This window comes from Podarcis muralis, chromosome 5, assembly GCF_964188315.1.
Source record: "Podarcis muralis chromosome 5, rPodMur119.hap1.1, whole genome shotgun sequence".
NCBI lineage: Eukaryota > Metazoa > Chordata > Lepidosauria > Squamata > Lacertidae > Podarcis > Podarcis muralis.
In genome coordinates this window covers 36,907,291-36,923,714 of record NC_135659.1, presented here as the reverse complement: position 1 = coordinate 36,923,714, position 16,424 = coordinate 36,907,291, and the positions used below count along the sequence as shown (strand labels likewise).

The 16,424-nt window shown below is 39.3% G+C and overlaps 1 protein-coding gene across 6 annotated transcripts in view; it reads left to right on the top strand.

The window, feature by feature from the left end:
- Window positions 1-1,854: 1,854 nt before the first annotated feature.
- MSH4 (mutS homolog 4) overlaps window positions 1,855-16,424 on the top strand; it is a 32,879-nt gene continuing 18,309 nt past the window's right edge. The window contains exons 1-5 of one of the 6 annotated variants that reach the window (XM_077928571.1): window positions 1,855-2,700; window positions 4,206-4,390; window positions 8,855-9,015; window positions 9,606-9,716; window positions 13,112-13,227. In XM_077928571.1, coding sequence (XP_077784697.1) covers window positions 1,892-2,700; window positions 4,206-4,390; window positions 8,855-9,015; window positions 9,606-9,716; window positions 13,112-13,227 — 1,382 coding nt within the window. In that variant the 5' untranslated portion in view covers window positions 1,855-1,891. The remainder of the gene's footprint in view (window positions 2,701-4,205; window positions 4,391-8,854; window positions 9,016-9,605; window positions 9,717-13,111; window positions 13,228-16,424) is intronic. The other 5 variants (XM_028733066.2, XM_077928570.1, XM_077928572.1 and 2 more) reach the window with 5 other exon arrangements.

The window sequence follows — 16,424 nt, the reverse complement described above, 5'->3', positions numbered from 1 at the left end:
GTGTACAAGAGTGGTGGTTGTCTCCCTTTCCAGCAGTAGTAGAACTTGAGGAAGGACAAAATAATTTCACACAGTACATAAATTGTTGAAATTGCACCCACAAGATGTAGTGACGCCTGCTAACTTTAATAGCTTTAAAAGAGGATTAGACCAATTCATGGGTGGAGTAAGGCTATGTTCTGCTTCCACAGTTTGAGGTAGTATGCTTTTGAATAGAGTTGCTGTGGATTACAAGTGAGGAAAGTTATAATGCTTTCAGGTCCGCTTGTGGGCGAAGAGGCACCTGTGCACCACGAGAGCAATACTGGGTTAGATGGACCTTTGGCTTTTATCCAGTTGGCTCTTAATTGAATATTATGGTTGCATCCTTGGAACTGCTTCTGAATAGTGTACATCAGAACTGGAAATAGGGCAGGTTGTATCCAACGAAGTTGTTCAATTGGCACATGCCTCCAATGAGGCTTTCTTTCCCTGTGCTCTCCCAAATCATCCCTATAGGATATCTCTCCTCTCACTTGCAGGCCCTCTAAAATCTCCAGAGAAGATGTAGGGTTGATCAGGATGAGAGAAAAGTCTTGTTGCACAAGGGGACATTAGCACCTGTTACATTGGCTGCATCATTGATATTTTAGATTTGAAGTGAAAGCCAGACATTTTGGTACTAATTACAGATAAAGGGCAGTGGTGCTAAAAATCTCTACATGTGTTGAAGAAATGAGAACCCCTTTGAGACACAATGTATCCTGAGTATCCTGAAGGGAAAAAGGAAATCTTAAACCTGCTTTGAGGGCAGAAAGGCCAATGCTTATGACTGAAATACCTAACCACTATCTCTAATGCATATACAGTGGTGCCTCGCAAGACGAAATTAATTCGTTCTGCGAGTTTTTTTGTCTTGCGAAGCACGGTGTTGGGAAAGTTTTGGAAAAGCTTCAAAAATCACCAAAGTCTTTAAAAACCTCAAAAAAGGCTACCACACCGCGTTCTATGAGTTGCTCCTCGAAGTCAAGTCGCAACTGTATTAACTGTGTTAAGAAAAAGGAAACAAACTTGCAAGACGTTTCCGTCTTGCGAAGCAAGCCCATAGGGAAAATAGTCTTGCAAAGCAGCTCAAAAAACAAAAAACCCTTTCGTCTAGCGAGTTTTTTGTCTTGCGAGGTACCACTGTATACCATCCCTACCGCAGTACAGTGGTACCTCGGGTTAAGAACTTAATTCGTTCTGGAGGTCCGTTCTTAACCTGAAACTGTTCTTAACCTGAAGCACCACTTTAGCTAATGGGGCCTCCTGCTGCTGCAGCGCGATTTCTGTTCTCATCCTGGAGCAAAGTTCTTAACCTGAGGCACTATTTCTGGGTTAGCAGAGTCTGTAACCTGAAGCGTCTAACCCAAGGTACCACTATACAAAAATTTTCTCTGTTCATCACAGCTTCTCCTTGGCTGGTTTGCTAGATCTTTAGCTTGAATTTATGCTAACGTTCTTCATAAACTCAAGCCCCTATCCGCACCCCCCCCCAGCCTTTCTAACAGTGTCAGATTAGTAGGCTTCAAGCAAATACTGTAGTGCAAATTAGGTTTAAAGTGTATTTTGCTTAGTGAAACTACAGGAAGTTCATGGAAGGAAATTTCCTGGTCCTTCCCCTGCAGCCACTTGAGCCCCCCACCCCCAAAATGTGGAAGATAGAACGATTTGGAGTGAAAGCTGGGGCTGTTGGAAAAGGAGCGAGCATAGGAAACTTGCACAAACTTGTGTTTTAAGACAGTTTTCCCTAGCCGCATTCTGCAGATGGTCATAAAGAGAAGTTTTTTGGGGAAGGGCTGCAGAGAGGGAATGGAAAATTATTTTGTGGGCCATTCCCTAAGTTGGGGACAGCCGACGTGCTGCCTTCCAAATGTTGGGCTACAATTTCCACCATATTTTTTTTACTACTAGTGATGCATGCGTTGCCCTGTACCCTTCAGAACATAACGAGTTTTCTTCATACTTAAAGGGAAGGCCGCGTGCTGTTAGGACTATGAGGAAGGAAGAAATGACTGTCAGTCAAAGGGAGAAGCAGGCGCTGCCGCACTTAACGAACCTCTGGCCGGCACTAAGGCAAAGCCATTGGGGCCACCCGCCGTCCCTGTGCGGCGCTGAAGCCTCGATAGGGATGGACCGTACCACCTTAAACCTGCACGCGGGGTGGAGGGGAATCACATTATTTTGCAATGCTCTCCATGTGGAGAGGTCGGGAAATCCCCTTAAAGAAGGAAACCAGAATTGCGTGGAGGTGTACTCGGTGTCTTTACTGTCGTTGACAGTAACAAAAACTACCAACCTTCCCCTCCCCTCCCTCTGCTGGCTGAAATGGATCAGCCCGTTCAACCGTTTTTCCCGCCGTGCGGATTCCTGGCTCTATGCGAGGGGGCGGGATGAACCCGCGAAAGCTTCAAGGCCGCTTCTGGTTTCAGGGTTGGGGAGACGTTTGAACAAGCCTCCGGATGGAGGAGGTTTCGGCAGCCTCCACCTCCTTCTCGGCTCCTTCCTCTTCTTCGCCTTGCGCGGAGCGGCGGCCCCGTGGCCTGCTCGGGTCGGAGCAGGCGCCTGCTGGCCGCGGCGGCGACCCTCCGTCTTCCTCGGACGAGCAGCCCCTTCGCCCTCAGAGAGACCGAGGCTCCCGCAGCGGCTTCATGGCGCCCTTCCTCTCAAGGGGGCTGGAAGGTGGGAGAGGCAGTTTCTCTCCTCTGGGTTAAAACAGACACACCGTCAAGCTTGAGTTCTGAGGGTTCAAAGGCAAAATAACAACTGGTTGTGTTGATAAGCAACCTAGGGACGTGTTCAGCTATGCCTCTCCTTTCCCAAAACCACCTCAGTTGCAGTGCTTTAAATTGGTTAAGTGCTGCACAATTCCAGATTTCGTCAATCATCTTCTGGCTCTTCCAGAAGACCCCATATTCTGGGTTTATTCACATAACTTGTTAAGATCTGCCAAGTTTTAATTTTGTGTGTGTGTGTGTGCCTAATGAACGGTGGCATCGGGTCTTTATTCACATATGTAGAAAAAGTGTTTTCCTTAGTTAAAAAAGTGTGTTTTGCTTTTCCTCTTTTCCCTAAGATGAGAATTTAAGATTTTTGTATTTGCAACAAAGCACTTTCTCTGTTTCCTCCCTACTGCCTTTCATTAACAATGGTTGCACAATTCAAAAGAAGCTGAAAGGCATGTGAAAACTCCCCACATCTTTCAACAATGTGTAAGATCAAACTGGGGTAGTAAATAATTATTTGAACATTTACAAATCCACTTCTCTGCACCTAAACACTCAATTCCACTATGGCTGCAATTGTTTCCAATGTTCTATTCAGAGAAAACCCTTTGAACTTAATGAACATGACTTAACAGTAGGTAAGCACAACTTTTTTTATCTGGGCCAGACCTTAAGAATAAAAATGCACCACACTGATTTTTTTTATTTATTTTAAAGAAAAAAATCTCAAAGCAGTTTGCAACACATTGAAACATTAAATAAAACAATCCACAATAAAACAAATTCAAGCATCAAGGAAAATATATTGGATCCTTCTCTAAGTGGCATTTTGCTTTCCTCATATTTGTTTTCCTATTTAATTTATACAGCTGCTCCATAGCAGAAGTACTCTAGGAAACCAGTGTGGTATAGTGGTTAGAGTGTCGGTCTAAGACCTGGGAGATAAGGGTTCAAAAATCCCCACTCTGTCATGAATATACATGTATAGGATTGCATTGTAAATCATACTATTCACCCACTCAAACCAATAAAAAAACCCCAATAAAAAAAACCCAATGCTAAGGCTGTATTCCCATCCGAAATGATTTATTAATTAAGCCCATTTAAATACAGTTCAAGATCCAGTATATGTAAATAGTATAAAAGTCCAGAAATGAACTAACTATATATAACAGATAGGAGAAGCACAATTATATATAATAAATATATAACAGGTACTGTTTTTTCTTTTGCTTGTGCAGAAAATGATTAATTTTTGTTAAAATGGGAATTGGTTATCTTGATTTTCCAAATATGTTTAGAACATCCTAAAATTATTTGTTAGGGTGATCATTTCTGTTACAGGTCTCAGAGTAATTTTACATTGATTTTAATAGGATCAAGATTGTTCTTACAAGCTACTGTTGCAACTATCTCTGCAAAGCAAACATTGCAATCACTAATTCTAAACTTCTCTTTAAGAGCAATTTTTTTTTTATTAGAGTCATACTTTGGAGACAAGAGTTCCTATGCAGAAAACATTAGCACAGTGAATTTGACAAGCTCTTCTTCAACCCGAGCTCTACATATTTCTCGAGTACGAAAAACACCTCTCTCATCAAGTAGAACAGGGTGCAGAAACGGGACTCCTTTTATGGGATATTCAGGTGAAGTTCACCTACTGTGATTTGTACATCTTAATATTTACACAGATGGGTTGTAAATACAAAAAAAAAAAAGTTGGGGCTGTGGGCTTCTTATCTGTCCCCCACAGCCTCCCCAAATTCACTCTGAAGATGGTCCCCAGCCCTCAGGATAAAATTTTGGGGCTGCAGGGGGCATGAGAAGAAGGGAAAGTCGCATTGCCCCAGTGGAAATCATTTCCGCTGGTGGGTGGCCACCATTGGACTCCATATTTGGTTTGATCATTTGTTACCCTAACTCATGGTTGTGCAAAAGAGATTTTCTTGAAGAATTTTCACAAATTCTGCTGTAAAGAATCAGAATGTAACTGTATCTTCAAGATGAGGTTAGGTTAGAAGATGTCTTGTGTGTTTCCATGATCAATATATCACAAAATAAATTGTCACATTTCTATGTAACAAAAAGTCAATGTTGTGCACTGGATAGAATGCTGAGGCAGCAGCACTTGCAGGGTCTTCTGCCAAATGGCTCAAGGCTTCTGTTGTTACCTTCAGGGGACAGAAAGAGTGCAGCAATGCAGCAGCTCCCACAATGAGAAGTTAACTTGAGAAAAAATCCAGTTTCATTGTTTTCCTGCTTTATACCTGTAGCTCATGAATTTAGAAAATGCAAATTTCAGACTTGGAGAAGAACATAAGAATTGCATTGATGGATCAGATTAAGATCTATTTAGTCCAGATACCGTAAATTGTGCTCGGAACCAAAACCTTCGAGAAGCTCACAGGCAAGTCGTAATGGTGATGACCTTCCCCTGCTTTTTGTCTCCAGCATCCAATACTCAAGGTTTACTGCCTCTTAACATGGTGCTTCCATTTAACTTGCATTGCCTCTCTTTCTGAAGTTGAGAGGTGTCAGTCTTTATGTAACAAAAACAGCGCCTTCCACATACCAGAAGGAGGTATCGCCAAGCTTGTGAGAAGTGCTAAATACAAAGCACTTTTAATTGTTGCAGGTTCCACTTCTCTTAAATACGGTAATACCTCCACTGATTTCTCCAAGCCTTTTCAAAGCCATATAACTGAGGGCCATCACCACATACCATGCTGGGCAATTCTGCAAGTTTCTTACTTATTGTTGTATAATGTATCTTGTGAACCTACTGCCAGTCTATTTCACTGCACATATCCAAATTCTATTTTTATGAAAGTGAAAAATAAGGTGGCCAAGTTTGCTGATAACACCAAATCATTAAAATGAAAAGTAAAAACAAAAAGGGGTTGTGAGGAGCTCCAAAAGGATCTCTCCAAATTGGGTGACTGGCATTAAAATAGGAAATACAGTGCAATGTAAACAAGTGTAAAGTGATGCATATTCAGACAAAAATAATATAATTTTGCATATTCAGTACCAGTGCACACTTGAAATACTTCATACAGTTCTGGTTGCCACATCTCAAAAGAATATTGTAGAGAAGAAAAAGATACACAAGACAGCCATAATGATCAGGAATCTATATCTACACCCCCCATGAAAAAATATTACTTCTTTCAGGCTTCTTAATTTTTTTAAAAGCGGTAAGGGGAGTCATAGTGTGGAGACAGTTGACAGAGTGCAATGTTTCTCTCATGATAACAGAACTAAAGGTCATTGAGTGAAGCTGAATGGCTGGAGATTCGAGACACACAGAAACAAGTATTTCTTCATATATTACATTATTTTATTCACTAATACAAAATGTAGTGATGACCACCAACTTGGAAAGCTTTCAGAGATGGTTAGACAATTTCATGGAGGTTAAGTCTATGCTCTAACTCCACTATAAGAGGCAGTATGCGTGTGAATACCAGTTGCTACGAATCAAAAGCAGGGCTAACATGGTTGCACTCAGGTCCTGCTTGTGGGTTTTTGATAGTTACTGTCAGAGTTATCTGAATACCTGTAGCTAGAGATCACATGCGGGAGGCAGCTCTTCTGCTCATGACCTGCTTGTGGGCTTCTCTAGACATCTGTGAGAAGAGAATGCTATACTAGATAGACATTTGATCTGATCCAGTAGAGCTCTTCTTATGTTCAAATTTCTCTTTATGCAGTCTTTTCATCCACCCAGATCATCAATCAAGTAAACACCTGCTCAGCTTCAGCAAAGCCACAGCACCTGCATTCCTACCCTTTTCACCTTGGATCCCTTTCTACCCTTTCCCCAATTTTGTAGACCACTGTCATATCCTCTCATAATTATTTTTTCTGGACTAAATTTAAATCTCAAACTCTAAAAAAAATTCCCACAGGAAAGGTCATTTTGGCCTTTATCGTTTTATTTGACATTTTCTGTGTCTTTTCAGCTCCATGATAAGATTTTTTAGATGGCCCCACCAGCACAGTCTACAGTATTCTAGATGTTGCCCTGTGCAAAGATAGATACTATTAAATAGTTTACTGGTGCTCTGAAGACTACAGATTTCTGTTAAAAAATCATTTCCCCCCAAAGTGATATCCCTGCATGTTCTGGTTTCTTAAGTTATACTGAAACAGTTTTGAGGCAGATATTTAGCATCTCAGGGAAATCTTACAAGTATTAAGACCAAAATTGTTGAAAAATTATGTGGCATTTCATTCTGTTATATTCTTGCATCCACCATTGGCAAAAAAATAAGTGGACAGTAGAGGGCAGTGTAAAATTATATTAGAATGTTTTTGGAAAGTTACAGCTAGCAAACCTGACTATGGTTATAGTAGTTAACAACCACAAAGAAGAATTACTATTTAACATTATATATTTTGTTAGGCTAAGCTATTCTAATGAAATATAATTATTCAATTATTGGGAGTGGGAAAGCAAGCAGTTTTGAATGCCTTATCCATTGTATAGTATGCAAAAAGATAAATAAGAGGAGATTTGACATTGATGAAGATGTTGACTGCCAGTATAGTGAGCATGATTCTGAAATGGAAAAAAAAGATTGATGATGATATTACTTTCCATATTAACATTTGATTAAAAAGACTGATGAGTTCTCTAGTGTTGTAATCACCAACAGAACGTGTTTTTAAACAAAAGAAGCAAACATATACTGATGTTTTGACTGGTGATTTACCATTAACATACTTGTAGTTTGTGCTGTTGTAAGCATTATCTGCTGTATGACTGAACATGATATGACAACTATCATTTAGGACATGTGAACCACATTGCATATAATTTCTTAATGTCAATTTCTGGCCCTTAAGGTATTTTGTAATAAAAATAATTACCTAGACAATTCTTGGGATATTTTTGAAAATATAATTACATTAGAAACAACGTCATTTTATTCATCATCTAAATGTTTTGTTAACTGACAGTTCCATTTTTCTTACTGTCACACTAGCATTTAAATGCCATTTTGTATTGGAGAATAGCATTAGAGTATTGCTTGAAATGCCACTTAATGGTCTGTCACTGATATGCAGTACCTTGTTTTTGCCTTTGCTTAGCAAAACTATGCCAGGAAGGGAGGAATGTTCACTTATTACAAATAAAAACTGCTCTTGGATTGCAGCTTGGTGTGTGACTGGGCCTCTGGTATTGCATTTGACATCTACAAATCTTAGTGCAGTGGCTCATACCATTCACCTGTTAGTATTAAGTTATTCAGATTTCCCTCAACGCCATTCACAACTAGTGGAAATTGTTTTGAGAAACAGCATCAGAACAATATAAAAAATTAGTGACTTTTTTTGCAAATAAATGGTCAGCTGTTTCATCTCACAAACAGCATCCTGATAAACATTATGGGTCCAATTAAAGGGAGAAGCTGTGCAAACATACCTCTTCATGCATGTGGGAATGATTGGATCCTGTCCATTGTAGTCGACAGGATGCAACAGCCCTCGTATTTCAAAACTCAAAAACTGTGTTCCAAAACACTGAACTGTCTTCGGGCTTCTGTTTTCTCTTTTAAAACACACATAAACAGTTCTTACTATAAAATAAACCAGAAAATGTTGGCATTATTTAATAGGCATTGGAGTCTAATAGAAAGGTTGGGATTGGTTTATGTAAGTAATGCAGAAACTTTATGAGTAATTTTCTTCTGACTTAAAAATTATGGAGCACAGTTCAGCCATATTGGGTAATGTTCCACTTGTGCAACAGATTTCATCTTGTGCAAATCGGAGTTCCTTTCCTTTATCCCTCCTTACATCCACTATGAACTCCCAAACTACTCTGGAGGATTGGGGACCCACTGGAGCAGTTTGGTGGGGACTGCCGCAGGAAGGAAGGAAGGAAGGGAAAATCCATTGGTACAATGTTGGACTCTGATCAGTGACCGAAATTAATGAATTCATTCATTCAGTGTTGGATTTTGCCCTCTGTTTTTAATGAGCAAGAAAAGCACATGCAGTGCTTAAATCAGTGGGGCTACAAAATGCTTAATGTTAAAAACAGTTGTTTATAAAGATTTAGATTAGGTCAGGTTACCTAATGTATCTCACTGCTTTTACAGTTACGTCGTCTTCAGTCTCTGCTCACAATGCTGCATCTGTTATTGTGGCTGTAATAGAAGGGAGAGGTCTTGCCAGAGGTGAAGTGGGGATGGCAAGTATTGACTTAAAAAATCCAGAAGTTGTGCTATCTCAGTTTGCAGACAATACAACATATGCCAAGGTAAATCTGGATATATATTTGCATATAATCTGCTTAAGTCCCCCTTGCATTGAAGTCAATAGGTATTGCATGTACTTGGCATAGAATTACAGTCACCGACTCACTGGACAGGATTACCTGAATTGTTGCGTGTGCATAATGAGGCACACTCACACAATGGAACTTCCCCCTGTGTGCCTCCTCTGCACTTGTTGCTTTCTTGTCCTAGGTCTCAGCTTTGTCTGCCTTGACAGACCAAACAGAGATTTTGGAATAAAGGAGCTAGGAAGCTACTCAAAATGACAGCAAGCCTATGATTCTTGATAACAACATGTTAACAATTGCTACCATTCTCTTGCTCAGTCCCCCCTTTTCTTTTTCTTTCCCTCTGTTGACTCCCTGTGTCATATTAGAGATTGCAGTTTAAAGGGCAAATACTTGTCCTGTAGTTACACACTGTTGTGCACACTGATTATGTCTCTCTCTCTCTCTCTCTCTCTCTCACACACACACACACACACACACACTTAAAAATAATAAATAAATAACAACATGTGCTATAAAAGCTGCTCATGTAAATATTTTTACCAAATCATGTTACTTTTTTTTAGGTTATCACTAAACTCAGAATTTTAGCACCTTTGGAAATCATCATGTCAAATACTGCATGTGATACAGGAAATGCAACAAAATTGTTCAGCTTGATAACAGAAAATTTCAAGGTACATTCAAGGAACACTTATTTAACATATTGTTTGACAAGTATTTGTGTGGTAGTTGTAGCCCAATTTCTTAAAGAAGAACCATTTATTTTCTCTGAATAAAACTAAAATTAAACCCTCATGGGGGGGAATTGCATGTTGTTGTCACTTGCATAATAGAGAGAAAGATTATACAGTGGTACCTCGGGTTACATACGCTTCAGGTTACATACGCTTCAGGTTACAGACTCCGCTAACCCATAAATAGTGCTTCAGGTTAAAAACTTTGCTTCAGGATGAGAACAGAAATCGTGCTCTGGCAGCGCAGTACTTAACCTGAGGTACTATTTCTGGGTTAGTGGAGTCTGTAACCTGAAGCATCTGTAACCTGAAGCGTCTGTAACCTGAGGTACCACTGTATGTTAAACAAGCCAGTCCAGCCTGGCAAAGCTAGCTGAGTGTGGGTCATTGGCAGAACAAAGCTGATGATGGCCAAGTCATTAGCCTAACAAAAGATGGGTCATCAGGAATTTCAGTGTCAGACAGCAAGGGAAGCTGTGTGTTAGTGTGCAGAGACAAGACAATTTGGAAAAGGTTTAGGATTTCATTTTGACCTGATGCAAGGGAGCAGGAAAATCAGTTTGGAGTTTGCAAGCTGCTGAGAAAGTGGGCCACCGTGGGACAGAGCATGGCTTTTTGCTGTTTTGGATACAAGACTGCTGCACCTATGCAAGAAGCAAGAGACCGTACTGGAATGTGAATGCTCTGAACTCCCTCCATCTAGACTCTGGTTGTATATATGCGTAAATAAACCATATATTGTAAAGATACTGCAGTCTCTGATGTGCCTCATTTCCAAAGGACACACAGACCCTCCGTAAGTGCTTGGACCCCTGAAATCTTGCACCATTCAGGATATTGGGGTGGGATATAACACCAATATAGTATATAGTATCGCCGGAAGAAATATCAACAACCTCAGATATGCAGATGACACAACCTTGATGGCAGAAAGTGAGGAGGAATTAAAGAACCTCTTAATGAGGGTGAAAGAGGAGAGCGCAAAATATGGTCTGAAGCTCAACATCAAAAAAACGAAGATCATGGCCACTGGGCCCATCACCTCCTGGCAAATAGAAGGGGAAGAAATGGAGGCAGTGAGAGATTTTACTTTCTTGGGCTCCATGATCACTGCAGATGGTGACAACAGTCACGAAATTAAAAGACGCCTGCTCCTTGGGAGAAAGGAGATGGCAAACCTAGACAGCATCTTAAAAAGCAGAGACATCACCTTGCCAACAAAGGTCCATATAGTTAAAGCCATGGCTTTCCCAGTAGTGATGTATGGAAGTGAGAGCTGGACCATCAAGAAGGCTGATCGCCGAAGAATTGATGCTTTTGAATTATGGTGCTGGAGGAGACTCTTGAGAGTCCCATGGACTGCAAGAAGATCAAACACATCCATTCTTAAGGAAATTAGCACTGAGTGCTCACTGGAAGGACAGATCGTGAAGCTGAGGCTCCAATACTTTGGCCACCTCATGAGAAGAGAAGACTCCCTGGAAAAGACCCTGATGTTGGGAAAGATGGAGGGCACAAGGAGAAGGGGACGACAGAGGACGAGATGGTTGGACAGTGTTCTCGAAGCTACAAACATGAGTCTGACCAAACTGCGGGAGGCAGTAAAAGACAGGAGTGCCTGGCGTGCTCTGGTCCATGGGGTCACGAAGAGTCGGACACGACTAAACGACTAAACAACAACAACAACAGTATATAGTATACCATGTTTATATAGTATACCAGGAATATAGTAACCATGTTTAGTCAGAGTGCAGTATATCCTTCTCCTTTGGAGCTGAAAAATACTCAGGACAAACAATGTGCATGACAGACAAAGTTGAAACCAGAGTCAGATAGTAATGTACTGTATGTTGCTGAAATGCATTGCTAGAAACAATAATATTTAGTCAGAACACAGCAATAATCAAACAATGTGATGGAAATACTGAAAAAGAAGCAGAGAGCACATCCCCCTATATCTTCAGAAAACAGTGACAGAAATAAGTGTCATCTAGTTTATGGTTTGGTGATGAGAGGTACATGAGAAACACAACAGTAGAGCCGAGGGGAAAAATGAGCAGGACATGTGAACCTTTTACCATGGAATGTGAGATCACTTGTGGTATAGAACCACAAAAGACTGTAGTGCAAAACAGTGCACAAAACAGATGTGGAAAATGGTGCATTTTCAAAAGATGTGCAGAAGAGCCCATAAATTAGCAATGCTTTATTATTAAGGGAGCCTGTTGCTTTGTAGATTTAAAGCAAATTGTTGAAGTAGTTTAAAAATAATAATTAAAGAACAAAGTCTGCAGTCAGCCTATTTGTGTTCTTAAAAAAATTCCTACCAACAACTTCTTCACTGATGACTCAGACTAATGCTTAAACTCCTTTGAAGCTAGCAATGTATTGCTACTACGTAATTTCTCAGTTCAAATAATTGCAAAACATTTTGTAGTAACCATAGTTTAGAAACTATATTATGAAGGTGTGCAGGATTCACCTTGTGTTTCTAACATCTGGAAGTAGGCCAATCTGTGTTATTCTGATTCAGCATGTTATTTGGATCCAAATCTGATTTGTTAAATCTGATGCTCTGCTATGCCTCCAATAATTTTAAAGGGGAATCTGCAAACGGTTATATCTTTTTTGGGCAAGATTGCAGATAAAGGAGTCCCTTGAGAGTAGATTAAGCCTGCCAAATCTCAAACATTCATCCAGGGATTTTCATGTAGGAAACCATTGGGGTGGTATCCAATCAAGTGCATCTGCTAGCACAAGGACTTTTGGCTGTGCAATGGAACTTGCCCTCCTCCTCCTTCCTGGGGGTTCAAACTATGAGGGAGGTGCCCCAGGGTAAGAAACCTGCCAAAGTTTACACAGGAACGTCCAGAGGCTATTTGAAGGGAAAAGAGTGGTGGGAGGGGGAAAGAGCCATGGTTTTTAATTATTACATAGGAAAAATGAACAATTGGGAAAGAAGAAGGATACCTAATTAATTAATTTGTATTGACATTTGGAAGCTGTGGAAAAGTGTTTTATTTTAGTTAGTTACTATTAGTTGGGCTATAATATGTTTATGTTGCAAACCATCTCAGGATCTTGTTTGATGAAGGGACACTTAAAAATTGAATAAAATAAAAACGCAATTCAAAGGCTTAAAAAAATGATCCATTCAGTGCACATGTGTGTTTCTGAATCACACCCATAGCAAAATGTAAATATTGAGACTTGGGACTTTACGAGTAAATAATTCGCTTTGCTACTTGAAATTATTAATTTCTTTAGAACATTGGAATGAAAGGTTCTACATATTGGAGCAACGTTCTGTAATCCTGCCTTTGCTTGTTTTCCAGAATGTGACTTTCACTACAGTCCAAAGAAAATACTTCCATGAAACGAAAGGCTTGGAATATATTGAGCAATTATGTATACCTGAGTTCAGCACTGTTCTGATGGAAGTTCAGTCCAAGTATGTATGTAAATAGAAATTACCAGTTTATCTTTGGATATGCCACATTTTTAGTAATTTCACAGTTCATAGGCTGGTCATCTACCTACAAGATTATTAGTCTCTGCTTTCAGACAGTGATCTAAATATTTTAAAATACTTATATATGTTGATATAAATATTCTTCAAAACTTTATATATATTCCTTGTTGATAATAATGATTGATTTTGGCCCAATATGTTGGGTTACTTATTATTGTATACTGGGTTGAAACCAAAGATACATGAGTAGAATTCTAGGGTTTTTCCACACACACCCCTCACCACAGTCCCTGGTACATCCTGAAAAGCAACTCCTGAAGGCAAGGAAGTGTTTGGAAGCATATAGAATATAGCACAGAGGATTGCAGTGGGAGGGTGAATCCGCAGGAACTGAGCTGCCTTGCATCAATGAAATCCCATTGTACTTGCCCAAAAGCAGGTTTGGATCCAAGCCATTGTTTGCTTTCAACATTTCTGTAATCATTATCCCCGTTGAAATTTTATTTACCAACCAATTATAATTTGATGTTGTTGACTCTTACACCAACTAGATAAAATAATTAGAGAGTGCGCTAAGGTTTTCTCCAAGCCTCTGCAATAGATTGGGGCCGGGAGGGGTTTGGAGGCCGGGGGAAGAGAAAGAAGGGAATTTCTGTTGAGTTCTTGGTTCTTGTTTCACATGTGCAATGGTTTAGTTGGCTATAACCTTAACTCTGCATAAAGCAGCTTGGAGTATGTTCTGTTGGCTCAGTATAACCTTCTCCTTAATAATTGTGGGTTGGATTTATAGAAAGAAATGATATCAAACAATGTTACATGAAAATAAGGTTTATATAGAAATACTTACAGGTAAATGTGTTTAGGATTAGAGTGTTAAACTGCTGTGAAGCTGCTGTTTTCCTTAATGGAATGTCTTAAGAAAGACTCTCTGTCAGTTATCTTTCATTAGTTATATCACTTTAGTTCCTTTATAGCTCCAAGTTGTGTTCTTATGTTGCTGTTTGATATGTGCAACCAGTGTTTTATTCCAGCAGAGGGCGTATAGGCCAAAATTGTTGCTTCTGCTGGAAAAAGAACAATTGCATAAAGTAATGCATTGTCTCCTCTGTTCCTGTTTTTGTTTATTATTCAATTGTAGCTTCAAAGTTTTGCTCAGCTTCAGCAGTTTATGCCTATATAAATTCATTTCAGATAGTCCACTCCTACAGTGTTTGAATCACCACCAAGTATGACTTTACACTATGCTTTTATCTTTATCTCTTTCATTCAAGACAATGGAAAAATTGGCTTTGTCTCAAGATTACACTCTGTGCATATGCCAGGATCACTTTTCCAAATCATTTGCTTTTATTAGCTTTCATTCTTAATTAACCTTCTTTGAATCTTTTGTAACAGTTTCTAGACTGTGATCTACAAATTTTACAGGACGTGGTTTAGGTATCTGCCTTAAATGTATTTATTTCACTTATATCTCACCCTCTCTCAATTTATTATTGTCATTTTAGCTTTTCAACAACAGTGTGAGTTAAGTAAGGCTGTATGTCAGTGGTTTGTCCAAGGTCACTGTGCTGCATGGTTGAATGTGAATTTTAATTGTTTACCATATTTCAATCTAAAATTCCTCTTAACTTGGGATGCTGCAGAATTCCAACAAAAACAGAAACCAGGATAGAAATTGCCAATGTTCACTTACGTCCAGAACAGAAATCATTCCATTGAATATGATTCATATTTACTATTGCTGCTTTCAGTCTACAAATGATACCCAAGTATTTCTCCACATTCAATGAATGTGATTAAATAACATCATGACAACATAATTTACATAATAAGTTACACTTGTTACATAATTTCACCAGCAGACAGAGAGATGAATAACATAGCTTTTAATAGAATACTAACTGCAGCAGAATGGAAACAGTGATGCATGTGAAGAATACAGGGCAGGACAGAGAATGATGCCTTATTACATCCCTACCCATAACTATGTAGTACAAGACTTCAGATTATTTATAAAGTCTCTGTAACGACTAAAACCCAGCTGGACATCGGCTAAGTAGTATTTCCACCTGTCCTATCTCTGAGCCTTCATTGATGACAGATGGTTCTTGATTATAATAAGATGTGTTGACAGGGAGATTGTGAGTCATTCCTGTAGAGCAGGCAAACATGACAACTTTATCCACAGAAAGGAAATTATTTCATATGGTTTACCATCTGCAATATTCCTTGCTCTTCCCTTAACACATGAATTGCTTTGGAAGATCAGACAAGATTCATCTCATCCACTATTCTGCTTTTTCAGAAGTAGCCAACTAGCTGCTTCTGAAAAATTAACAAGCCGTGTATCTTGAAAATGGCCACCCTTAGCCCCACCTCCTCAGCATCTGGATATTATACATACACTGCCTTTAATATGAATAATATATTTTGCTTTCCTGGTTGATGACTGATGGAATAAGCACTATTAATTCATGTAAGCTTTATTTTTTTTAAAAAAAAAATGTCTAAGCTAGATGAAATCTCCATTCCCTGCTTAAATGGATGATACGTTAGCTATGTGTACTATGAAGTATTTTATTTCCAATCAATTTACTGCCAATCAATTTAATTAGATGAGCCCCAGTTCTAGAATGATGAGAGAGAAAATATTTAGCATTGTCCATACCATTCATAATTTTTATAAATATATTTCATCCCTTCCTTCCTCAGTTGTTTTAAAGCAAAGAGTTATACTCTCACAAGTATTTCTTGCAAAGTAAATTATTAAAGTCTCTTTAGGTTGTATATAATGACATTGTTGCAAAAGTAGAATTACTGCCACTTGTGGAACAATTTCCCCCCACTCCCATGTACTTCATGTATCCCCCTGATCTTCCTTGGGTGGTTTCCCCAGTGCTCAGGAGCAGATTTGGGAGATTGCAGGGCATACTGGCATTGAAAGACTATCAGACTAGATGCTAGTCAAGCCCTCTTGCCTCCCTGACCATTTCGCCTTTTGTATCTGTCATATGTAAGACTACAGGCAGAGACTCTCTTATTTTAACTGATTTTCTGTAAGCCTTTGTAGGAACTTCTTTTTGCTGAAGAGTAGGTTACAAATGCTCTAAATAAAAAATGAGGGAGTTCCAGAAACAAGGTGCCAGCCCAAAGAAGGCCCTGGCCTTTATAGCTTT